A 27,194-nucleotide genomic window follows, 5' to 3' on the forward strand; every position below is an offset into this window, starting at 1 on the left:
CGCCATTTTGAATCCTCATTCACGGCTGTAATGCAAATGGCTTCCTCCTCGGTATACAAGTGCACTCCATGGCAGGAAAAAAAATACATTGTGCTGCCTATGTAGTCCCCTATTTATACAAAATTGAGTCATTTGGGATTCAGCCATGTTTTTGCTCGGCGTTAGCAAGTTAGAGGTTTTTAGCTTTCTCCTGAAATGTTTTCTTCTTCCTCAGGGTAGTAAAACTCGCTTTCACTGTGAAGACTGTCATTATCGCTATCCATGCTGTAAAATTAATGCTATTCTCCTGAGAAATGCGAAAATAATTGTTGACAAAAATTGCTACTATGTTGTTGTTGTGAACGAGCAAGTCGCCAGAGGTCCATAACCGAGATCCGTAACCGGGGTCCGTATCGTAGGATACGGACCCGCTCGCCAGCCAATCAGAGCGCAGGATTTGATGGAAACCAGACCGCGAAAAAAATAAAATACTTTATTTTGCCTCTGTGTGGTTGTGATTATCACTGACTGACTATGGGCGATTTTTATTTTCCTTAGAATGACCAGAAGCAGACAGATCCTGGAAGTTTGGAGAACCTCGTGAGGGATGAACCAGATCGAGCGTTACCCCTGTCTGAATCAGTAGGCACTCAGCGTAGGTCCCCTCTGACTCGAAACCGCAAGACTAGCTCCATGGAGGTATAGTCATCTCATCCTCATCTATCCAGTCTTACCTGCACATCCGCCCTCATCTTTGTTAATAGATGTACTTATTAATACACTGCTTACACTTACACTGACTTTCTGACTGCTGCGTTGACTGCATAGATTGAAGTCTGATGAATCATTTCATCTTTCTTTTATATCCATTTTAGAGGGTTATGAGATTGATGTATAAAGTATATGCCATTGTGAACGACTACATTCTGGTACAATACTTTATTTTACATCCTAAAACTCACCATTATACTTTGATGTATTATTTATAACAGGATGTGTGTTAGAGAAAAAAAAGAAGTGAAACAATAGGAGCTGTTTTCATCTCTTCAAGTGTTAGGTTGAAACATGGCAAAAGAAAATCAGATAACATAAGTGTTTAGGATACAGGCCAATACTGTATACATATATTACATTATGTATTAAAGGGGAACTGAAGGCAAATTTTTTTATCATCAAAATTCTATTTCTCTCATTTTATAAAATGCAGGAATGCATTTTTGATAGCCATTTTGTCACTGCTATAGCAAGTTATGAGTGTTTGAAATATGCTATGTAATATATCAGTCCATATGTCAAAGCAACAGCCGTAAACGAGATTCGCTGAGACCTGTGCAAGACTTCATAGGACGGAAGTAAAATGTACAGTGGAAATTAAAGTGACCAACATCCGCCAACGTTGTCAAAAGACGCGTGTGCCCTCCTTCAAATGCTGACGTAATGAAGCCGGAAGTTTTCCCTGTGTCTGAAATCGCTCCCTACTCACTATATAGGGCACTATATAGCGGGGACACCATTTTGTAGCGCTGTCCAAAACCTTAGTGAGGATTATGTGAGAAATGCGCTCAGTATAATACGTATTTATCACAAAAAATACATGCATGTATTTATTATTTTGAAAACCCACCAGACGCCTGATCTGGCACGTTTTAATTGTGCGACAGTAATGACGTAAATACCAGCGCGATGGACTCGTCCTTATCCTGTCGTCTTTCCAACTCTTCTCTACTCCACGTTGGTTCGAAGTCGTATGGAATAACCTCCATCACTGATGAAGCTGGCAAATCTCGAAATTAATCTAAATTGGAATGATATGGCGATCCGGCCGCTGTGTAAACAGTTTTCAAAATGGCGGCGCTTCACGTTTGAAGTCTCGCACAAGCCTCGTGAAGATCACACGGATAAGCGACGCCTGCTGTGGATCATACGAACTACATTCGACATGGCTAAAAACCGAAAAGGCCAATAAGTGTACAACCCCGATTCCAAAAAAGTTGGGACAAAGTACAAATTGTAAATAAAAACGGAATGCAATGATGTGGAAGTTTCAAAATTCCATATTTTATTCAGAATAGAACATAGATGACATATCAAATGTTTAAACTGAGAAAATGTATCATTTAAAGAGAAAAATTAGGTGATTTTAAATTTCATGACAACAACACATCTCAAAGTTGGGACAAGGCCATGTTTACCACTGTGAGACATCCCCTTTTCTCTTTACAACAGTCTGTAAACGTCTGGGGACTGAGGAGACAAGTTGCTCAAGTTTAGGGATAGGAATGTTAACCCATTCTTGTCTAATGTAGGATTCTAGTTGCTCAACTGTCTTAGGTCTTTTTTGTCGTATCTTCCGTTTTATGATGCACCAAATGTTTTCTATGGGTGAAAGATCTGGACTGCAGGCTGGCCAGTTCAGTACCCGGACCCTTCTTCTACACAGCCATGATGCTGTAATTGATGCAGTATGTGGTTTGGCATTGTCATGTTGGAAAATGCAAGGTCTTCCCTGAAAGAGACGTCGTCTGGATGGGAGCATATGTTGCTCTAGAACCTGGATATACCTTTCAGCATTGATGGTGTCTTTCCAGATGTGTAAGCTGCCCATGCCACACGCACTAATGCAACCCCATACCATCAGAGATGCAGGCTTCTGAACTGAGCGCTGATAACAACTTGGGTCGTCCTTCTCCTCTTTAGTCCGAATGGCACGGCGTCCCTGATTTCCATAAAGAGCTTCAAATTTTGATTCGTCTGACCATAGAACAGTTTTTGACTTTGCCACAGTCCATTTTAAATGAGCCTTGGCCCAGAGAAGACGTCTGCGCTTCTGGATCGTGTTTAGATACGGCTTCTTCTTTGAACTATAGAGTTTTAGCTGGCAACGGCGGATGGCACGGTGAATTGTGTTCACAGATAATGTTCTCTGGAAATATTCCTGAGCCCATTTTGTGATTTCCAATACAGAAGCATGCCTGTATGTGATGCAGTGCTGTCTAAGGGCCCGAAGATCACGGGCACCCAGTATGGTTTTCCAGCCTTGACCCTTACGCACAGAGATTCTTCCAGATTCTCTGAATCTTTTGATGATATTATGCACTGTAGATGATGATATGTTCAAACTCTTTGCAATTTTACACTGTCGAACTCCTTTCTGATATTGCTCCACTATTTGTCAGCGCAGAGTTAGGGGGATTGGTGATCCGCTTCCCATCTTTACTTCTGAGAGCCGCTGCCACTCCAAGATGCTCTTTTTATACCCAGTCATATTAATGACCTATTGCCAATTGACCTAATGAGTTGCAATTTGGTCCTCCAGCTGTTCCTTTTTTGTACCTTTAACTTTTCCAGCCTCTTATTGCCCCTGTCCCAACTTTTTTGAGATGTGTTGCTGTCATGAAATTTCAAATGAGCCAATATTTGGCATGAAATTTGAAAATGTCTCACTTTTGACATTTGATGTTGTCTATGTTCTGTTGTGAATACAATATCAATTTTTGAGATTTGTAAATTATTGCATTCCGTTTTTATTTACAATTTGTACTTTGTCCCAACTTTTTTGGAATCGGGGTTGAAATATAATATGTCAATACGAGTCACGATATAAGGTTAATAAAACCGAAAACGTAATTGAATAGCATGTTAATTAAGAAATAAAGCAAGTTTTAAAATGACTTCAGTTCCTCTTTAAGACTGTTAGTTATACAGTTGACTGGTAAAAGCAGCAATTCATTCAAAACCGTTTTATCCTTTCTGTTTTATTCTTGTGCAGGTCCTGTCAGAGACTTCGTCCTCTAAAGCAGCCAGCTATCGTCTTTTCTCTTCATGCTCACGCCAGTCTCCAGAGATGAAGCAGAGTGGATTAGGTTGGCATCATATGTCTGTCGGTCTCAGTTGTCTCTGCTGCCCCGCCTCCCTCTCCTTTTCTCTCTAAAGAGCAGTGTCTAGATTAGGTTTCTGACTCACCACCCCCTCAATGATCTGTACAGTTAGGTCAGAACTTGATCAGTTTAGACCAGGTGCTGGGAAACGGCTATCATTTTATCTTTCATGGAATTGATCTCTCATGAGTTCAGTTATGTTTTCATTGTATTGATTTCACATTAAGGACAGAAAGCTGATGATTTAAGGTTTGTTTGTTTTCATGTAAACAACTGGTTATGAAGACATTCACACTGCAGGGCTATATTTATTAATGCAGTATTTTAACATATTGGCTATGAGATTAATATGTAAAGGATAATGTAGATTAATGTATCTGTTCATTATTGTGAAATAAACCCTGACAGGGTGATGCAGGACCCTGATGCTAAGCAGAGGGGTCTTGAATCGCCCTGAAGGGGTTTATTTCGCGATAATGAACGGCTCGCTGTACATTATCCTGCTTATTACATGGCTACTTGGAAAAGAAATCAATAATTCGACACAAATCATTGATTATAAATTATTGTATTGCTTCCGTTAATGACATGGTCCATAGCAACGGTCTGTTATACAGAAATAGCAAAATGTAGAATACCTTAATTGACCAATCAGAATTGAGTTTTAGGCAAAGCTGTGTAATAAGGAAAAAGTTAATACATGTGTAAATAATACCATTTAGTATAAATATGCAGGCGATTATAGAAAATGGCTGCTGAGCGCTTTGTCACCGTAAGTGAGGAAGAATTACAAATTATGAAAGAAAATGCCGTTCCTAAAAGCACAAAATATGCTATGAAGTTTGGTCTAAAACTATTCAGAAGTAAGGTGGAATTGTGATTTTTATTTTATTGATTTCAAAGCAAAGTATTTTATGTGGGGCGGCACGGTGGTGTAGTGGTTAGCGCTGTCGCCTCACAGCAAGAAGGTCCGGGTTCGAGCCCCGTGGCCGGCGAGGGCCTTTCTGTGCGGAGTTTGCATGTTCTCCCCGTGTCCGCGTGGGTTTCCTCTGGGTGCTCCGGTTTCCCCCACAGTCCAAAGACATGCAGGTTAGGTTAACTGGTGACTCTAAATTGACCGTAGGTGTGAATGTGAGTGTGAATGGTTGTCTGTGTCTATGTGTCAGCCCTGTGATGACCTGGCGACTTGTCCAGGGTGTACCCCGCCTTTCGCCCGTAGTCAGCTGGGATAGGCTCCAGCTTGCCTGCGACCCTGTAGAACAGGATAAAGCGGCTACAGATAATGAGATGAGATGAGTATTTTATGTGACTTGGCATAGATAAGTGACAAGTCTGCGCGCACCATTATTAAATTTGTATGCTGCTTTTGAAGTTTGAAATTATTTTTATACGATTTTTTTTAATAATCACCTGTGTATTTATGCTAAAACAATTATCTGCCTCAGGTCCAGTGAATATCGGTGAATAACAACCTCAACTTCGTCTCCGTTACTATTCACCGATATTCACTTCACCTTCGGCGAATAATTGTTAATTAGTTAAGGGCCTGCTGGACTGATTTAATACTGACATTGTGTGATACCTGGTCGTTTTTCAACCAAGTTAACAAAGCAATAGTATACAGTGTAGAATATGTAACTGTGTAGAAGTTATTGTATGTTCATGAATTATTAATAGTAATCACCATAAAATTGATTTTAAAAAATGATTGATTTACCTTCACATTCATATACAGTGGTGCTTGAAAGTTTGTGAACTCTTTAGAATTTTCTATATTTCTGCATAAATATGACCGAAAATATCATCAGATTTTCACACAAGTCCTAAAAGTAGATAAAGAGAACCCAGTTAAACAAATGAAACAAAAATATTATACTTGGTCATTTATTTATTGAGGAAAATGATCCAATATTACATATCTGTGAGTGGCAAAAGTATGTGAACCTTTGCTTTCAGTATCTGGTGTGACCCCCTTGTGCAGCAATAACTGCAACTAAACATTTCCGGTAACTGTTGATCAGTCCTGCACACCGGCTTGGAGGAATTTTAGCCCATTCCTCCGTACAGAACAGCTTCAACTCTAGGATGTTGGTGGGTTTCCTCAAATGAACTGCTTGCTTCAGGTCCTTCCACAACATTTCGATTGGATTAAGGTCAGGACTTTGACTTGGCCATTCTCGAACATTAACTTTATTCTTCTTTAACCATTCTTTGGTAGAACGACTTGTGTGCTTAGGGTTGTTGTCTTGCTGCATGACCCACCTTCTCTTAAGATTCAGTTCATGGACAGCTGTCCTGACATTTTCCTTTAGAATTTGCTGGTATAATTCAGAATTCATTGTGCCATCAATGATGGCAAGCCGTCCTGGCCCAGATGCAGCAAAACAGGCCCAAACCATGATACTACCACCACCATGCTTCACAGATGGGATAAGGTTCTTATGCTGGAATGCAGTGTTTTCCTTTCTCCAAACATAACACTTCTCATTTAAACCAAAAAGTTCTATTTTGGTCTCATCTGTCCACAAAAAATTTTTCCAATAGCCTTCTGGCTTGTCCACGTGATCTTTAGCAAACTGCAGACAAGCAGCAACGTTCTTTTTGGAGAGCAGTGGCTTTCTCCTTGCAACCCTGCCATGCACACCATTGTTGTTCAGTGTTCTCCTGATGGTGGACTCATGAACATTAACATTAGCCAATGTAAGAGAGGCCTTCGGTTGCTTAGAAATTACCCTGGGGTCCTTCATGCCCTTGCCGACTATTACACGCCTCGCTCTTGGAGTGATCTTTGTTGGTCGACCACTCCTGGGGAGGGTAACAATGGTCTTGAATTTCCTCCATTTGTACACAATCTGTCTGACTGTGGATTGGCGGAGTCCAAACTCTTTAGAGATGGTTTTGTAACCTTTTCCAGCCTGATGAGCATCAACAACGCTTTTACTGAGGTCCTCAGAAATCTCCTTTGTTCGTGCCATGATACACTTCCACAAACATGTGTTGTGAAGATCAGACTTTGATAGATCCCTGTTCTTTAAATAAAACAGGGTGCCCACTCACACCTGATTGTCAACCCATTGATTGAAAACACCCGACTCTAATTTCACCTTCAAATTAACTGCTAATCCTAGAGGTTCACATACTTTTGCCACTCACAGATATGTAATATTGGATCATTCTCCTCAATAAATAAATGAGCAAGTATAATATTTCTGTCTCATTTGTTTAACTGGGTTCTCTTTATCTACTTTTAGGACTTGTGTGAAAATCTGATGATGTTTTCGGTCATATTTATGCAGAAATATAGAAAATTCTAAAGGGTTCACAAACTTTCAAGCACCACTTTAGATTTAATATTGATGATAGTTTATTAAACACAACTTAAGCCTAATAATCACAGGTCGACTGATAGGGTTTTCACATACGACTTTATTTGCCACCTTCCGTTCTCATGCATCTTGCCTAAATCTGAATAACAGCATGTGTGTGTAGTGATGACTAATTGACATGGTTCTCTAACCCTCCTCCACAGGCTCTCAGTGTGCAGGCCTCTTCAGCACAACTGTCCTTGGCGGGTCCTCTAGTGCCCCCAATCTGCAGGATTATGCCCGCACACATCGCAAAAAATTCTCCTCGGGCAGTTTGACCTATAAAGATGGTATGTGTTCACACAAGCTGTTCTGATTCCCCCCCCCCCCCCCCCCCTTTCTGCTCTCCAGAAAGAGGGTTCAGACGTTAGGACATGTATTTCAAGGCCCATGCTGAAGGGTTCTTAGAAACAGGAATCTTTAAGTGTTCGAAGGTCATTCAAGATCTAAGAAGTTTTAGTATTTTTCTAGATTATCCAGACTCTGTCTTTTAAATCTGTCTTTTTATCATTGTCCTTTTTTTAATAACGTGCAGCTCGTAAAATATGTACAGTTGCCATTCATTGTCTTTCACCATGGTTATGTCCTTCCTTCAGTCAGCATTGATTTGTTTCATTTTTGCTTCATGTTCTTTTGCATTAGTGGAATATTCCACTTGGCTTAATCTCTATCCAGTCCATCAGTCGTGATTATTGCAGACAAGAATTTTATCACGGCACTCTGTATTGAGAAAAGAACCGAAAATTATTTCCCCCGAAATGGACTAGAAGTGAGTTTTGAATACATTTTTTTTTTTTTAGGGTTTGTTTTTCCCCATATAGATTGGATTGAAAAAAAATTATTCATTTTAATAGCAGTTCCAGACTTAACCTGATTATCTAGGCAGGTTATATTATACCTTTTATATCTAATACCTAGCGAGTATATTAAAATATCTTTATATTATTGCCTTGTATGACATTTTCTTTAGTATGTGTCTGTAGGTAAAAGAGTTAATGATGGTTTGTTTGATTTACAGTTTTTCTTTGATACCTATCGAGCGAGAGTCCCCTCTATAGCGAGGCGACGACTTTGATACCCTTCCAGAACATTCCTATAAGTGCAGAACATTTTTGTCCACAAGGTGGCGATATGACATGAGAAGCTTTTCTCTCCACTGCCATTTTATAAGCAAGGTTTTACATGTTCCAGTGTTATTGTGACCTATAATGTGTGTTCCATGTCCACAGTGATGTTCATTCCAGTATGTGGTGAACCTTGGTGTGGTGTGGCGTGGTGTCTGTATACGATCTGCGTCCTCTCATTTTCACTTTTCAGAGGACAGAGTCATTGTTTAGATATCTAAGGTTGTGCGCGTGTGTGTGTGTGTGAAGGTTAAAATGATCTGTCTCATTCATGATTTTAATAAGTGGTCCACAGGGATCTGAGGCTGTAAAACATGGGAAGTGTTGGCAGCTAAAATGCTTTTCATGCAAGTAAATGCAAAGAGGGTTTTTTTTTCCCCCTTTTTAATTTTGTATCTCTAATATGAGGTGGGATTACAGCAATCTTTGGATCCATTTATGAAAGCTTGTCTTATATGCTCAGTAAAATTCTATGGATTGCAGTGTTGTTTAGCTTCTATACCGAATCATACTGAACACTGTGCTAAAAGCTGCTTTTCTTGCTTACCCTCAGTGACTCTCTAACCGTGTCTTGCTGTAGGTGTTACAGTAGCATAGAGCCCCTCAGTGATCTCCAGCTCTGTCCTCCCTAATGTCCTCTGAATGTCTCACACCTTCAGCACTGTATAACCCAGACAGCCCCCTTATCCTCTACAGGTGCACTCCAAAAGATGGTAACACCAGTGACCTTTTTTATTTCCTCAGAGTTGTTGTCTATGCCGGCAGTAAAGCGATTTTCTGTGTCGTTTGCAAAGCATCCGACTAATGGTACGTCTGCTTCTCTTCAAGTATATTTCACCTTTCTCCACCTTCCTTGTCTTGCATGCCTGGGGGGGGGGTCTCTTAATCTCTTTAGCGTTTAACTTTCTTTCAGTTTAACATGGTCACCCCTTCACCAGTTTCTCCGTCTCGCTCCACCCATTCATCTGGACACTCGCTCTAACGCCACTCTCACATTCTGTTTATAACACCCTGCATACGATTCACTCTTACCTAATGATCTCAGTGTTGATGCTTTTCTGTTTTTATTTTTTTGTGTGTGTGCGTGTATACAACAGTATGATTTAGTTTCTTGGGTTATGTAAAAGTGCTGGAGGTGTGTGTGTGTGTGCGCTCACGCGCGTACGTGGGTGTGTGTGTGTTGCATTAATGAACCACAGTTGGCCGATAACCTTTCTAGATCTTTATCCTATTAACATATTTCGATTCTAACGGATTAAGCATTTGTTGTGAAATTGTTCTCGACATGTATTACTCTCCAAGCTGAGCACAAAAGTGACCCGTATGCTAACATGACCCATATGCTAATGTGACATTTTTTTCCCCATTGGTTTCTATTTGAGAAATATGCCCTGAATACGACTTCCAGATGTGTCTCTGTTCTGATGAATCGTAGCCCTTCCCACAGGGCCCTCATGACTATTATATGTTAATCATATAGAAATATTATATTGTTCCAGTTTGGAAGCCCTTTTACTAACTACGTTACTCTAAAGCTAGTATACTGCTTTTAAAGTAGTTAATATGAGAAAGGTTAGCCTTTTGTGTTTGTCCAGATCACTGTTGTGTTGATTTTCATGTACAGTTCTGTGCAAAAGTCTTAGGTACATGTAAAGAAATGCTGTAGACCAAAAATGGCTTTAAAATTAATGAAATGAAATGTTTCGACATTAAAACATGACTAGAAACCGCAGTAAGCCATAATAAATAAAACAAAGTCAATATTTGGTGTGAGACGACCGTTTGCATAAAAAAAATAATAGTCGCAAGTACAACGAGTGCAGTTTTATAAGGAAACGAGCTGTAGGTTTTACTGAGCGTCTTACAGAACCAGTCACAGTTCTTCTGGACACTTTGTCGCACCCACTTCTTAATTTTGCACCAAAACCCAGTAGGCTTCATTATTTTTTAATCTGAAAACTGGTCTCTTTTGTAATATGCCGCTCAGATACAAACTTGTTTTTTCTATAACGTTTAATTTTGTGCTGGAAAACGAACGTTCATCTCATCTCATTATCCCTAGCCGCTTTATCCTGTTCTACAGGGTCGCAGGCAAGCTGGAGCCTATCCCAGCTGACTACGGGCGAAAGGCGGGGTACACCCTGGACAAGTCGCCAGGTCATCACAGGGCTGACACATAGACAAACAACCATTCACACTCACATTCACACCTACGATCAATTTAGAGTCACCAGTTAACCTAACCTGCATGTCTTTGGACTGTGGGGGAAACCGGAGCACCCGGAGGAAACCCACGCGGACACGGGGAGAACATGCAAACTCCGCACAGAAAGGCCCTCGCCGGCCACGGGGCTCGAACCCGGACCTTCTTGCTGTGAGGCGACAGCGCTAACCACTACACCACCGTGCCGCCAAAACGAACGTTTTTAACTCTAAAATGTTTTTGTACTGATTCGATAATGTCGAATTCATAAAATAGAAATCTATAACAAAGTTTGTATGAAAAAAATAGGGTGCCTGAGACTTTTGCACAGTACTGTATTTATTAATATCATGTAACTGAATATTGATGAATAATACTGAAGAGCCTGGTCTAGGAGTTATTTGGCGGTTTCTTCTTTTTTATGTTAGCAATAATCATTTGCAAGAAATTCAAATCCTTAAAACCTTAATAGCATAAAAAACTGAGTTATGTTGGTTACATTAACCTAGCCAGTACAATAGGCTATATTTGTTTATAGAAACGTGCCAGTAATTAACCATAATTTGTGCATAGGTAGGCCACTATGTTTCATATGCAATATATATATATGTGTGTATGTGTTTGTGTGTGTCTTAATGGTGATGCGTTAAAAGTGCAATCTTCTATTGCATTTATTCATCTGGGAAAAACGCATCCTAAAAAAATCCACTTACAGGAATGATTTAAGGATGTGAGTGATACGAGCGTGGGACAACACTGCGTGGGCTCTTGTGTCTCTGCAGTACAGGAGTCTTGTATAAGGAGCCTAAACTGCTTTGTATGTAGGATGGGATTTAAAGATGTAGCTTAGTGCTGCTGCATATATATTCTGTCTCTCTCTCTCACACACACACTCAGACTCTCACTCTCTCTCTCTCTCTCTGCATGCCACACAGTCCTTCTGAAGTAGGTTGTGACTTCACACTGCATAAACATCTGCACGTGTGTGATATATATATATATTTTAATCTACCTACGACAGCGTAATATCCAATACTGAGTATCAGCATTGGAGCCTGAAACATTGAATCAAGATCAGTTCGGATTTGACACAGTTTCTGATTTAATCCTCTTGTGCTGTGAACACAACAAAGATCTTGCCCATGACTGCAAGACAACTTGTCTTCTAGCCCTTTTCCACTCCTAGTACCGGCTTAACTCAACTTGCTTTTTTGGTTTTCCATCAGGCAAACGTTGTGGATAGTACCTGGTACTTTTTGTATTTTTTTCTTCCCCCCGTCTCACCTCTGTCAAGGTTTCAAGTGAGCTGAGGTGATACCGAAAGTTGACGTGAAAACACTGCAGACTGCTGCTTGGTCAGAGAGAACAGTCACTGTGTCCTCATTGTGCGAGACGGGACGTCCTGAACAAGCTAACAGTTGCCTTCTGATAGCAAGGGTCCCCGAGCAGTATCCCCTGCTCCCTACGCACTCCACAGGGTATAGAATCCAAGAAATCTTCACAAAGAACCCAATCACTAAAATGGTTTCATTTGGAACACAAGCAACATTATCAACAGCAGACAGCGTCGAGGTTGCATCTTAATCACATTTACTGTGTTCTGCTAACACAAACAACATTGTTCAAAGTAATTCTGCTTTCTGTAGACACTTTTGAAATAAATGTATTGAAAATTCTGTGGACTGTAGGAAATGTATTTTAAATTTTTCTATGTATTTGGGGCGGCACGGTAGTATAAGTGGTTAGCACTGTCGCCTCACAGCAAGAAGGTTCTGGGTTCGAGCCCAGCGGCTGACGAGGGCCTTTCTGTGCGGAGTTTGCATGTTCTCCCCGTGTCCGCGTGGGTTTCCTCCGGGTGCTCCGGTTTCCCCTACAGTCCAAAGACATGCAGGTTAGGTTAACTGGTGGCTCTAAATTGACCGTAGGTGTGAATGTGAGTGTGAATGGTTGTTTGTCTCTATATCAGCCCTGCGATAACCTGGCGACTTGTCCAGGGTGTACCCCGCCTCTCACTCATAGTCAGCTGGGATAGGCTCCAGCTTGCCTGCGACCCTGTAGAACACGATAAGTGGCTACAGATGATGGATGGATGGGTGGATGGATGGATGGATGGATGGATTTGTTGGTTGTCAGTAAACTCCTCATGCACTTCAGTGCTCTGTTCTCTCATACAGAATGGTCTCCCGAAGCTTAGTATCTCCTAGCTTGTTATCAAACAAACATTACTACAGATTTGAAGGAACAATGGCGCGTGAACAATATTTAGCTCTGTTTGGGCTACACACACACACACACACACACACACACACACACCAACTGAATGAGCAGCGGAGACAACAAAGGAGCAGATCAAAGATTAAATTATTCTCTTTGCTGTGACAAAAAACCCCAGCCACATACTGAGAATCAGCATCCCTTCGATATCTTCCACTGTTCCTGTGTGCATCTCGTTGAAGATGACATCATGGCTGTTTCATGCAGCGTCGCTATGACGACCAGCTACATTTATCTGCAGTGGAAACGAAGTACCTGATACCAAAAGCGAGTAGAGTCGAGTTGAGCCGCTACCGTGCTGTGAAAAAGGGCTATTATATCATGCCTTTATCTCTGTGAAGAAAGACCTTAGTAACAGAAGCTTTCCCAGAGTCTGTTTGGTTGGTCAGGATGTTTGTACTGAATCCGTATATCATCAGCTGATATTCAAAGCTCTGAGATCAGTATCGTATGTTAAGGTTGCATGGCATTATGACTATTTATAGGAGTGGTGTGTCTGACACTGTTTGTTAGTTTTGCATGTTTGTCTCGTGAAATGTTGGCTGTGAAAAATGAAGACACATATACCTTTAGTTTTGTGTCGTCTGTCTTTGAAAAGCGACATACCATTTTTCTACAAGTTGACCCAGTTCCCTGAGATATAACAATGTCTTATTTGAATTAGAAATCTGTTTACTTGAATGAATTAAAGGACGCACGGATGCCACCCTGTGATGGTGGATAATGGTATTTTATTCAGTGACCGTTTTATAATTCAGCCATGTTGAGCAAATGAATCAGCAAGGTGAAACTGTCACTAAAAGGTGCATCACTTTGACCTTCTGGAGGAGAGAGAATAAGCAAGGTTATTTTGTTTAGGAATGTTATGACTGAGGAATGGATGTAAATGGTAGGCTGATTTTTTTTTTCCTCTTGTTTTTTGTTTTGTTTTTCCCTCCCACCCGTCATCATTCCAGTTAAATATTTCATTTTCTTACACTGATCCATAGTCCCTTGTGGTCTGTTGCTATATTGGGTTAATCCAAAGACTCCAGTATGTACACTACCGTTCAAAAGTTTGGGGTCACTTTGAAATGTCCTTATTTTTGAAAGAAAAGCACTGTTCTTTTCAATGAAGATCACTTTAAACTAATCAGAAATCCACTCTATACATTTAGGGTATTAGGCAGAAAAAGAAATTTACCAGTCAAAAATAATATTTTATATAATCCTGATAAGTGCCGCAGGTGCGAAGACGAGCGCTGCAGGCGCGAAGTCCCTCTAGGGGGGTCTGGGGGCATGCCCCCCCAGAAAATTTTTGAAATTTAGACTTAATTTCCTGCATTCTAGGACATTTTCAGGGTGAAATGGCGTGTAATTTTTGATCAGAAATATTGCATATTTTTACTTTGTATTTTTTTCAGTTTCACTCCTGAATGTATCAGATGTATGTATGGTGTTTGATTTGGTAACAAAAGTGAAAAGAAAATAAACAACAATGAATTGTATATAATCTTTTGATCTAGTTACAGTATTTAATTAAAAAAAAAACCAACAGTATTCTATTTTACCATACCCCAATGAAACCCCCTTGTTAATCAATGTATCACACATACCTTTTCTGTCTTTTTGTGGAAAAACGAATCAGTTTTTGTCACATTCAATTTGGGGCGTTTGTTGGGATTCATCTTGATCCAGAAGAGTGAGTCAGCAAAAAAAAATGCGGTTCTCCCGCCAAGAAAGAGGAAACTACAACGCAGGGTGTTTGGCAATTTTCGACCAATCAGAATTCGCGATTTATTCAGTCCGCATGTTACAAGATTCAGTGCGGGCCAAAATGGCGGAAACGATGAAATATTCTGATTTTTCATTTCAAGTTTTCAGTATTTTTCGTATTAAACTGTGTTTCTTACGATTTGTAAATGATGGCGGAACCACACACGGACTGGCCATCGGGAGTAGCGGGAGTTTTCCCAGTGGGCCGGTGGTTCAGTGTGGGCCAGCGGAGAAAAAAAAAAAAACAGTTGCGCGCTGGCCTTTAATATGATAAGCAATGTTAACAGTTTCTTTAACAAACTGTTAACATTGCTTATCATATTAAAGGCCAGCGCGCAACTGTAATAAGCAATGTTAACAGTTTGTTAAAGAAACTGTTAACATTGCTTATCATATTAAAGGCCAGCGCGCAACTGTTTTTTTTTTTTTTTTCTCCGCCGGCCCACGCTGAACCACCAGCCCACCGGGAAAACTCCCGCTACTCCCGATGGCCAGTCCGTGTGTGGGCGGAACATAACTGGATTTATCGGACGACATGTGGGAGTATTCATGTGCGAAAATTTTCGGCATTATCGTCCGTTTCAGTATCCGTCTGTGTGTATACTTGCCCGTTGAAATCGGCAATTGCCCGTCAAATTTACGGGTGGACGGGTCTCTGCCTAATACCTTATATACATTGCTAATGTGGTAAATGACTATTCTAGCTGCAAATGTGTGGTTTTTGGTGCAATATCTCCATAGGTGTATAGAGGCCCATTTCCAGCAACTCTCACTCCAGTGTTCTAATGGTACAATGTGTTTGCTCATTGCCTCAGAAGGCTAATGGATGATTAGAAAACCCTTGTGCAATCATGTTAGCACAGCTGAAAACAGTTGAGCTCTTTAGAGAAGCTATAAAACTGACCTTCCTTTGAGCAGATTGAGTTTCTGGAGCATCACATTTGTAGGGTCGATTAAATGCTCAAAATGGCCAGAAAAATGTTTTCTATTCATTTTACAACTTATGGTGGTAAATAAAAGTGTGACTTTTGATGGAAAACACAAAATTGCCTGGGTGACCCCAAACTTTTGAACGGTAGTGTATATGCCTAATGACTTTTACCCCCATGTAGAGGTATATCGAGGCATTCTGCCGTTAAGTGAAGGCAATCGACTACAACAGACTACAACTTCTGCTACAGTCTGCTTTGTTCTGCTTTTCGTGGTTTTGTTTGAGTATCTTTAGACAGACAAAGGCTCGTTGTGTGAAGGTTTATGGGGCTGAACTTGACTTTATACTCCTTTGCTCTTAATGCCCTTCTTGAATATATGCAGTTTTAAGACCAGTCCCTCCTCCAGACTGTTTTATCATGGCCATTATCAACCCACTCCCACCCTCCTCCCTGCTCTTCCACGCTCTGCCTCTTCTTCCTCAGAGCCGCTGGAGGAACAGCAGGTAGCCCAGCTGCTCCGGCGCTTCTCCACAGACCCAAATATCCGCAACTCGCTCTTTCTGGACAGCACTCTGGCCCACCACCTCCATCAGTGCTACTACCACCTGCGCCTCTTCCGAAACTGGCTAATCTCCGGCCAGGACCCTTTAGAGTACCTATACGGTTAGCCCTGCTGCAACATAACGTGCCCTGGCCTGCCTTGCACTGTGCTGCACTTTAAACTGGCGTGTCATTCCTGCCCCAGCTTCGCCTTCCATACTGCTTGTGTTGAGCATGTGTAATGCTTGCTGTGTTTGGTTTTGTTTTGGGGTTTTTTCCTTTTTTTTTTTTTTTTTTTTGCTGCTGTTTTGCTTATGCAACAAATGAGTATTGTATTTTAACATAGTTCATAAGCAGCAGTTATTGTCCTGATTAAGCTTTCAGACCTGGGTGGTGTTTGACTGAAGTATCATTCTGATGAGTGCTGACTGTACAGAGTCTGCTGCATGTTGGTGGATTTGAAACTGGGCTACATTGAGCCAGTATGCCAGTTTGTGTGTTGTTGGGTTTTTTTTTTTTTTTTAATGTTTGAACAGAATCAAATGAGGACCAAGGATTAAATGCTACAGTACATCTCATGCTACTGACTGAAGTGAAGGCCGGAGAATCTGTTCCATTTTCTATGGTTCAGTTCTACAATTGTTGATGCAGTTACTCTGTGTTAAAGAAATGGTTCAATTAAATACGGAACTTAGCCATTTTTCCACTTGTCCCAAATATTTAAGTTATTCCACGAAATCGAGCCGTACGTGAACTGATAGCCGATGAGGCACGGAGCGCCAAGTTGGCTATAAGCCATGTACGACGAGATTGAGTGGAATGGCTGTTTTATTATATCCACATTCACTGCGTTTTCAGAAGCAGAGCATTTTTATTTTTTGCAAATTAAATAAATTAAAACTTTATACAAAACGTCCGACAAAATCATTTCCGCTTAGAAGCTAAAGAAACCGGCAAAATGACAGTAACAATTTTGTGAAAAATGCTATTGTAATAATTCTTGAAAAATAAAAGATACATTCTTACTGTCAAATACTTTTTGTTACTTTTTTTTAATGTGTTTTTTTTAATGTTGTTTTTATTTTGTCCTCGGTTGGTTCAGCAACACACTCCGCCATTTTGTTTTTCTCTACTCATGGTACACTACCGTTCAAAAGTTTGGGGTCACTTTGAAATGTCCTTATTTTTGAAAGAAAAGCACTGTTCTTTTCAATGAAGATCACTTTAAACTAATCAGAAATCCACTCTATACATTGCTAATGTGGTAAATGACTATTCTAGCTGCAAATGTCTGTTTTTGGTGCAATATCTCCATAGGTGTATAGAGGCCCATTTCCAGCAACTCTCACTCCAGTGTTCTAATGGTACAATGTGTTTGCTCATTGCCTCAGAAGGCTAATGGATGATTAAAAAACCCTTGTACAATCATGTTAGCACAGCTGAAAACAGTTGAGCTCTTTAGAGAAGCTATAAAACTGACCTTCCTTTGAGCAGATTGAGTTTCTAGAGCATCCCATTTGTGGGGTCGATTAAATGCTCAAAATGGCCAGAAAAATGTCTTGACTATATTTTCTATTCATTTTACAACTTATGGTGGTAAATAAAAGTGTGACTTTTCATGGAAAACACAAAATTGTCTGGGTGACCCCAAACTTTTGAACGGTAGTGTATATGAGCCGATAGCCTAGTAGTAGAGTAGCCAATCAGAGCAGACGATTGCTCATATCCAGTGAATGTGGATAGAATAAAACAAATTCAAATTATGTTTGATATCGGACATGCGTATCTGATATGCTTTTTATTAGATTTGCACTTGAGTTACAGGATTAATACTGATAAAAAGTAAAGGAAATATATCGCAGCCAAAATCTTGTCTATAGATACAGTCTGAGAGAACCATGAAAACCATCCAAAGGACCATATGTTGGAACCCGTTGTGAAAAGAAAACCCTCTGTAGGATTCTACATGCAGTGGATATAAAAAGTCTACGTACTCCTTTTAAAAATGAAACCAGTAGAAATCAAGTCAGATCCTCTTTTTTTTTCACCTTTAATATATAAATGAACAAAATTTAAGTGAACAACAAATTAAAAATGTTTTAGGATTTTAAAAACTTATGCATTCAACTTCATGTTCAAAAGTAATTAGTACAAATTTGTCAATGAAGTGACTTTGATTGATGAATCCCAAATAAAGTTCAGCTGTTTTCTGTAGGATTTTCTTGATGTCTTCTTGGTTTGGTTGAAGCCATGGTCCACAGAAAGCTTACAAAGCATGTACAGGATCTCATTGTGAAAGTATTGATTGATTGGAGATGGGTACAAAGGAATTTCCAAACCAGAAGATGTACCATGGAATACTGCCACATCACAGTGATTGTTACCAAAAACAAGACGTCCATCTAAAATTGAATAAAGGTCAAGAAGCAAACTTATCAGAAAGGCAGCTGGGAGATTTATGGCAATGTTAAAGGAACTGGAAGATCTGACAAGTACTGATCACTTCCTGCATGTGACAGTGATCTCTCGTATTCTCAATATGTATGGGACATGGGGTAGGGTGGCTAGATGGAAACCTTTTTTTTAACCGAAACAAAATGCATTATGATCTGGTGAGCCCAAGGTAAAGCTTTTTGGACATGATTCTAAAAGATATTTGTTTGGTGCAAAAGCAAGACAGCTTATCACTCAAAGAATACCATACCCACAGTGAAGCACGGTGGTGGCAGCACCATGCTATGGAGCTGCTTTTCTTCAACTGGGACTCGGGTTCTAAGCAAGATAGAGAGAATCATGGATAGCTCCAAAAGCCAATTTTTTTTTAACTTGCTTTGGAGGCCACTTTTAGGCAGCTGAAGATGATGAAAAATTTCACCTTCCAGCACAATGACAACCCAAAGCACAAATACAAGTCATCAAGGGAATGGCTTCAGAAGATGATCAGTGTTTTGGAATGGCCTGGTTCAGATTTATTCCCATCAAAAACCTGTAGAATGACCTGAAATGGGTTGCGCACAGAAAATTGCTCAAGGGGAATGGGAGATTGCAATCAGGATCCTTGTAATTTGATAGATCTGGAGATTTTTTTTCAAGGAAGAGTGGAATAAAATTGCTAAATAAGGAAGTTGGTAGACTCTTACCCAAAACAAGTTTAACCACTTAAATTTTGTTGGTTGGTATATCACATTTCAAGGTGGAAAAAGATCTGACATGATGTACCTTTGTTTCATTTTTAGCAATATAAAAATGTGCCATTTTAGCACGAGTGTGTAGACTTTATGTATGCGTTGTACCTTTAGGAGTTCCCCAAGAGAACATACTGAAGAAGCCTTCAGTTGGTCAAATTGTCTCATTCTTCTTTCAAGTTATATCATTAGGCCACAGAATAAAATATATTTAAAAACATTTTTTTTTTTTTTAAATTAAATTTTAAAATGACTTGTACTTCCAAATTTCTGCTATAATTCTGCCTTCAAATTTTATGCCATCCTGCATCCTCGGAAGGATGATGAAAATACTGAAAGTATTGGTTAATATAGTGTCCCAAACCTCTTTGACAAGTCTTTGTGACATTACTTAAGAAACAGATTTGAGTTTTTTTTTTTTTTAATGTATATATTTACGGGAAAGATTTTGGGTGAGATGGACTTCCATTACTGCTTTGTGTGATTTGTTTTAACCTTGCTATTAATTCTCACGGTTTTTACTTGAGCATTTAAATAGACTAAGAGATGCCGAAGACGAAGTCCATTTTGCTGTTATTGTAAATGATTGTGTCATTTGGTAGCAACATTTGCAGCTTCTACTACATGTAGTGTTTAGTGAATTTCAGTAGATCTAACATGCTTGAATGTGTGTGATTTTAGTTAACACAAGTGTGTGTGTGTGTGTGTGTGTGTGGGGCCAGATGTCATCGGTGATCCTCTTATGAACCAGTATGTGGTTGAAAGTTACTTGTGTGTGTGTGCGTGTGTTTATGTTCCTCACACACTCCTGTGTCGTAGAGCTCACACAGATTGCATTATGGGTACACTATGTTCTCTCGTGTCTCTTCTGCTCTGTAGGATTTGAAGGCTGCGCTATGGTGCCCTCTATCTACCCGCTGGAGACGCTGCACAACTCGCTCTCACTCAAACAGGTGGACAAGTTCCTGACAGCAGTGTGTGAGAACGCAGAGGACTCGCACAGCAGAACCACTAGAGGTAGTGGCTACTACCTACAATATTAGCATATTGCTCATATAATCAGCTTCTGTGCTAAGGCTCATTCAATGCTTACTGTATAGGTTTAAAAGTCTGTATGTTTAAACATGTCTGCTGTTCTCTCCAGCTCTCTCAGCTATGTTTGACTCTCAGAACCAGCCCTCGGTAGACTCGTATATTCCTCAGAGAGTGCTGTCCTCGTCTGCGTCTCTACGGCAACGCTCCGAGCGTCCTCCCTGGTGTGAGTACTGCACCACTCGTGTCTCCTAACCTTCAAATACACCCCATAAACTTCTCGTAAACATCTCCTTCACTTGCACGTAAAGCCCGTGTCAACATTTTCATAATTACCTAATTATTAATTCATGATTAACTATTTGGGTGAGCTACTGACCGAAAAAGAACTGCAAAAAAACAACCCTACAATAGGTCATGCTGCTGTTAATAAAATAATCAAAGACAGAGTGATGTGATGTGAAGCGGAGCACATCCCAAAGTTAGAAACAAGTTAGTTTCTGTTATCTTATGCATGATAGTCAGGGACGTCAGAAGCATTTTTAATGTGGGGGTCCTCTCCCAGAAAAATTTTAATTAATTAGATGCCATTTCCTGCATTCTGGTGTATTTTTAACAGGTTGTCAAAGACCTAATTTTACCTACAAAAGTCATTTAATTCAGTGACTATTCTAGAGGGCGGCACGGTGGTGTAGTGGTTAGCGCTGTCGCCTCACAGCAAGAAGGTCCGGGTTCGAGCCCCGTGGCCGGCGAGGGCCTTTCTGTGTGGAGTTTGCATGTTCTCCCCGTGTCCACGTGGGTTTCCTCCGGGTGCTCCGGTTTCCCCCACAGTCCAAAGACATGCAGGTTAGGTTAACTGGTGACTCTAAATTGACCGTAGGTGTGAATGTGAGTGTGAATGGTTGTCTGTGTCTATGTGTCAGCCCTGTGATGACCTGGCGACTTGTCCAGGGTGTACCCCGCCTTTCGCCCGTAGTCAGCTGGGATAGACTCCAGCTTGCCTGCGACCCTGTAGAACAGGATAAAGCGGCTACAGATAACGAGATGAGATGAGACTATTTTAGAGACTCAACAATAAGTCCTCATTCAACTAGTCCATATATTCATCAGCCTGTTTTTAAACCCACTGCTCTGTCGAAGATAATGAGATGAATGTGACACAATTAATCACCAACAATGATTTTAGGGGTGCATTTTGCTTTTTATTTTGTGTTTCATTTTTTATTTAGTTTTAGATGTAACACAACATGCCACTGTGCCAAGCAATAGTGACGCTCAACTGTATGTTTAAAAATAAGAATATTCATAATTTCACACAATGAACAGGCATGACATGGCATCATGCAAACTTCATAACACACAATCACACTGTGTCAAGCAACGGTGACACATAAAAAACAACTTCACACAATGACCAGGTGCAATTTTGTTCACCACCAACAGTGACTTTAGTGGGTGCATTTTACTTTTTTTCCGATTTAGTGACACTCATAACAAAAATGACATGGCATCATGCAGTCTTCATAACACAAAATTACACTGCGTCACTTGACTTGACCTCATTCTTGGCATTACAGCAGTGGCGGCTGGTAGTCTTTCAAACAGGGGAGGCTGGTCGGTTACGATATTTCCAGATTTTAAAAGAAAAAACACATCAATTTTGCCCATACTCTTGCCTCTGATCTGGCTGATTGTTGGCAGCGTCACAAACTGTGAAATAACAGGTTCTTTTGGCCCATTAGCCTACTGTCCAATATACATGATGGTGGTGTTGGGGTGTGTGTGTATATTTTAACTAGGGATGTCCCGATCAGGTTTTTTTGCCCTCCGATCCGATACCGATCATTTGATTTTGAGTATCTGCCGATACCGAGTCCCGATCCGATACTTCTTATAATCCATAAAAAATAAAGACGAGGAAAGAAACGGATCCAGGATGTTCCTCATTTTTTTTTAACACCTTATTTTAACATCCAACAACTCCGTTAGCAAACGGAGCACTTACGTGAGGCAGTTTGAACAATAAATAACAAATTTAAAAAAATAACCTTAAAATACCTGGCAGGAATGTAAACAAATAAAAAAAAATAAAGTGCCACAGTGCCGGTAATTTGCTTTTAAGAACACATCTCACAGTGGTGTACAGTAATTTCAATTAAGGAAATGAACGTTTTTCTTGATGAAAACAAGCATTTCTACCCTTTCAGGTTTGAGCCCGTTTGTTTTGTCATCCAACGAAAAAAAAATGATCTCATGCTTTGCTTTCCGCTTCGAACTGCTTCCGTGTTCAACTTTGCCGGCAACAGGCAGCCAATAACCAATAGCGTCTCCGCTACAAAGTGATGTCATGCCGCACGCGTTGATGTTGCTGTGTTGAGACGAGGTCTGGTCTCACTCTGTGCCAACGCATAGCTATTGATGTGTTAAAAATGAGAATATATTATATAGATATATATCCGATACCTGATCGGGAGGCAATGCCCGATTCCGATCGAGTCTGAAACCATGTGATCGGGCCCGATTTCCGATCACGTGATCGGATCGGGACATCCCTAATTTTAACATTTTATATTTTAAAATTGTGGCATGTTGTTTAAAAATTGATCATTATTGAAAGCAGCTCTTTGTCAGGAACCTCAGCAGTAATAGCAGAGTGTTCTGGAATAGGCACAAGCACTGACCTTGGGGAGCCAAACATAGAGCTGGGTGCCACACATTTCATTCTGTGACACTTTCCCTATATTTTACTTATTTTGACTGAGAAATGTTTTATTGACGATTTTGATAACCCTTCACTTTTAATCCAGGTCTGTCGTGTGAAATGTTCTCGGCTGTGTTTTTGTTTAAAAATGTTTTCCAAATTGTAGCTGTGTTTAACTCATATCCAGAGAAATATATATTCCAATATAATATACTCAGCATAAACATTTTAAATAGATTCTATATTTTTGGTCCATCCATGACATATTACTAAAGTAGCCTATTTACTGTTGTTGATGTGGGTCACTTGCTGTTAGCCAATTCACTTTCTCGTACCAGGAGAGCTGAAAGGAACGAGTATTATTCCCTACCTTTTTCACCAAGTCAATTTGAGGCGTTGGTCTACCCTGTGCTTTAATTTTAATTTTTTCCTCGAAAGGAAGACTGGCAAATGGCTTCGCCAAAATTAAATCAGCAATGCTTGGCATCCGTGCGCAGCTTTCTTGCTAGCTGACTAGCCCCCTCAAGTTCAAGTTCAGTCACTCAAACGAAATTTCTGGAACTAAGATAGCAAACTTGACAACACTATATTTACACTTTATTTACAATGAAAATATATACAAACTAAAAAAGCTGGTAGAAACCGTATGTAATGAATGAAATCGAAATGTAAGCTGATCTCTTACAATACACCACAGCACTTGCGAATCCGCATGGGACTGAACTGAGATTCACCGCTGCCTGTCTATAGTTGAAACGAGCTGTCAATCAAAGAAAATATCCGGCCGCTTTCACCAATCACCAGTCTCCTCGCGGAAAGCTTTGCCATGTCCCTCCCATGTGAGGCTGGGAGTCCGGTGGGTGGGTGTTTTCGCAGTATTTGTCCAATAACTGTATTGCATTTTGAGATTGAAAAGCGCATAGCTCCCAAATGCCATTGAAGTCCACTGAGGCTGGGCTGCATCGCGCTGTCACGAGGGGGGAAAAAACTCACGCGCACATTAGGCGAACTGGGGAAAGTTATAACGGAATGATTTCGCACTGTAGTTGGGTTGAGCACATACGAGTATATTTCTATGATTCTGGATCTGAAATAGCAATGTTATAAGGTCGGCTATAACATAAGCCTAGCGCAATTCATCCTACATGATGTTCGTCATTTTTAGAGGAGGCTGAGCCTCCCTCATTGTCTTAGAGCAATCGCCCGTGCATTACAGTAAGGCAGGCCTACTGGGTTTGAATTAAATGATAGCTAACATTAAGCTAGCTGATACATCTCCTAACATTGACTAGCCAGCTAACTGCACTAACATTTCCATTGGGACAAAAAATCCCTGTCCTGTGGGGAAATTTTGACTTACTTTCCGCTTCTTTGTAAAGAATTTCCTTTTGTCCATTGTGTCTGGGGAGGGAGCAAATACTGCAAACAATTCATCATCAACCAAGAATACCCCATTAGGCTAAGCTTATTTCATTGTTTAGTTGAATATTAATTTAACATGGCCTAGGGTTAATTTTGAGGGCATATAACAAAAGAATAAGGTTTTAGCAAAAGCTAGACATTGTGAGGTGGCAATGGGGCTGACGTTACCTCCTCCACTTTCGAGCAGCTGCACCTTGCACCAAAATTTCTCTGCTTGCACCGAGATTCACTTCACTCGCATGCGATGAGTTGTTGTAGGTAACGTTCGGAAAACCCGGAGTGGATTTTCAGTGGTATGTGTATTCTCTTATCGATCAAGTGGAATGGATTCTTTCACGAAGCAATAGAAACGGCGCTGGGTGAACTAATATTTTATGTTAAATGTGGGGGGTCCAAACGAAGAATTATGAAATGTGAAGGGGACACGTTCCCTTCACATTCAATGGTGGCGACGCCCATGATTATAGCAGTCATCCCAGGCTCTTCTTTTCTTTCTCGAAGCTAATAAGACAACAAATGTCATGTTACTTGTCGTATTACTCAAGAACAACACCAACAAAATCCCCCTGAAGTGTCTCCCATGTCTAAAAACTTAGTTACAGCTTTACCTCAGACAGTTTCAAAGCACTGACACTGGAGACTCCTTTCAAAAATGCTAAATAAATGTCTCTTGGCAGAAAAAAAAAAATCACCATTTCAACAATTATAAGCGCCCACTAGACAAGTTCCTGGGTTAGCTGTTAGTCTAGAAAGAAACTGTAACGTGTTCCAATGAGCTTGGCATGTAGCCGGAGCTACTGTCAGAGTCATACTGTTATGGAAAATTAATCAACATCTGATAAGTCAAAATTGGTAGTATAAAGATGAGTAAGTTCTAGTAAAATACACATTTTTAATCTAATACAGTGGGGCAAAAAAGTATTTAGTCAGTCACCAATTGTGCAAGTTCTCCCACTTAAAAAGATGAGAGAGGCCTGTAATTTTCATCATAGGTACACTTCAACTAGGAGAGACAAAATGAGAAAAAAAAATCCAGAAAATCACATTGTCTGATTTTTAAAGAATTTATTTGCAAAATTATGGTGGAAAATAAGTATTTGGTCAATAACAAAAGTTCATCTCAATACTTTGTTATATACCCTTTGTTGGCAATGACAGAGGTCAAACGTTTTCTGTAAGTCTTCACAAGGTTTTCACACACTGTTGCTGGTATTTTGGCCCATTCCTCCATGCAGATCTCCTCTAGAGCAGTGATGTTTTGGGGCTGTCGCTGGGCAACACGGACTTTCAACTCCCTCCAAAGAGCTTCTATGGGGTTGAGATCTGGAGACTGGCTAGGTCACTCCAGGACCTTGAAATGCTTCTTACGAAGCCACTCTTTCATTGCCCGGGCGGTGTGTTTGGGATCATTGTCATGCTGAAAGACCCAGCCACGTTTCATCTTCAATGCCCTTGCTGATGGAAGGAGGTTTTCACTCAAAATCTCACGATACATGGCCCCATTCATTCTTTCCTTTACACGGATCAGTCGTCCTGGTCCCTTTGCAGAAAAACAGCCCCAAAGCATGAGGTTTCCACCCCCATGCTTCACAGTAGGGATGGTGTTCTTTGGATGCAACTCAGCATTCTTTCTCCTCCAAACACGACAAGTTGAGTTTTTACCAAAAAGTTCTATTTTGGTTTCATCTGACCATATGACATTCTCCCAATCCTCTTCTGGATCATCCAAATGCTCTCTAGCAAACTTCAGACGGGCCTGGACATGTACTGGCTTAAGCAGGGGGACACGTCTGGCACTGCAGGATTTGAGTCCCTGACGTCGTAGTGTGTTATTGATGGTAGCCTTTGTTACTTTGGTCCCAGCTCTCTGCAGGTCATTCACTAGGTCCCCCTGTGTGGTTCTGGGATTTTTGCTCACCGTTCTTGTGATCATTTTGACCCCACGGGGTGAGATCTTGCGTGGAGCCCCAGATCGAGGGAGATTATCAGTGGTCTTGTATGTCTTCCATTTTCTAATAATTGCTCCCACAATTGATTTCTTCACACCAAGCTGCTTACCTATTGCAGATTCAGTCTTCCCAGCCTGGTGCAGATCTACAATTTTGTTTCTGGTGTCCTTTGACAGCTCTTTGGTCTTGGTCATAGTGGAGTTTGGAATGTGACTGTTTGAGGGTGTGGACAGGTGTCTTTTATACTGATAACGAGTTCAAACAGGTGCCATTAATACAGGTAACGAGTGGAGGACAGAGGAGCCTCTTAAAGAAGAAGTTACAGGTCTGTGAGAGCCAGAAATCTTGCTTGTTTGTAGGTGACCAAATACTTATTTTACCGAGGAATTTACCAATTAATTCATTAAAAATCCTACAATGTGATTTCCTGGATTCTTTCCCCCCCATTCTGTCTCTCATAGTTGAGGGATACCTATGATGAAAATTACAGGCCTCTCTCATCTTTTTAAGTGGGAGAACTTGCACAATTGGTGGCTGACTAAATACTTTTTTGCCACACTGTAAGTGCTTAAATATGTGACAGATCTTGACTGTCTCTGTGAATTCTGAGCCTAAAATAATATCCAGGCTGAGACTTTAATGACCGCAATATAATCAGAATGAACCTGGTCTTATTGTGCACTACTCATGTCTTATTTAACAGACAACATTCTTGTTTTTTCTGTTAAACCTTCCTCCACCCCAGCTTTTGTTAAGACAAAATGGTGAGTTATTTCACTAGGAAATAAGTCCCTTTATGGAAGAAAAATGCATTAGAATGTTCGTGTCATGTTGTCTTTAAGAAGTGCCAGAAGA

At 40.4% G+C, this 27,194-nt stretch overlaps 1 protein-coding gene across 9 annotated transcripts in view; it reads left to right on the forward strand.

Annotated features, from left to right (window-relative positions):
- ppip5k1a (diphosphoinositol pentakisphosphate kinase 1a) overlaps window positions 1–27,194 on the forward strand; it is a 144,086-nt gene that overhangs the window by 111,265 nt on the left and 5,627 nt on the right. For 5 of the 9 annotated variants that reach the window (XM_060912016.1, XM_060912017.1, XM_060912015.1 and 2 more), the window contains 7 exons: window positions 538–678; window positions 3,749–3,842; window positions 7,387–7,512; window positions 9,091–9,153; window positions 15,994–16,173; window positions 20,115–20,252; window positions 20,380–20,493. In XM_060912016.1, coding sequence (XP_060767999.1) covers window positions 538–678; window positions 3,749–3,842; window positions 7,387–7,512; window positions 9,091–9,153; window positions 15,994–16,173; window positions 20,115–20,252; window positions 20,380–20,493 — 856 coding nt within the window. The remainder of the gene's footprint in view (window positions 1–537; window positions 679–3,748; window positions 3,843–7,386; window positions 7,513–9,090; window positions 9,154–15,993; window positions 16,174–20,114; window positions 20,253–20,379; window positions 20,494–27,194) is intronic. The other 4 variants (XM_060912020.1, XM_060912019.1, XM_060912021.1 and 1 more) reach the window with 2 other exon arrangements.

The sequence above is a fragment of the Neoarius graeffei genome, chromosome 27 (genome assembly GCF_027579695.1).
Source record: "Neoarius graeffei isolate fNeoGra1 chromosome 27, fNeoGra1.pri, whole genome shotgun sequence".
Classification (NCBI taxonomy): Eukaryota; Metazoa; Chordata; class Actinopteri; order Siluriformes; family Ariidae; genus Neoarius; species Neoarius graeffei.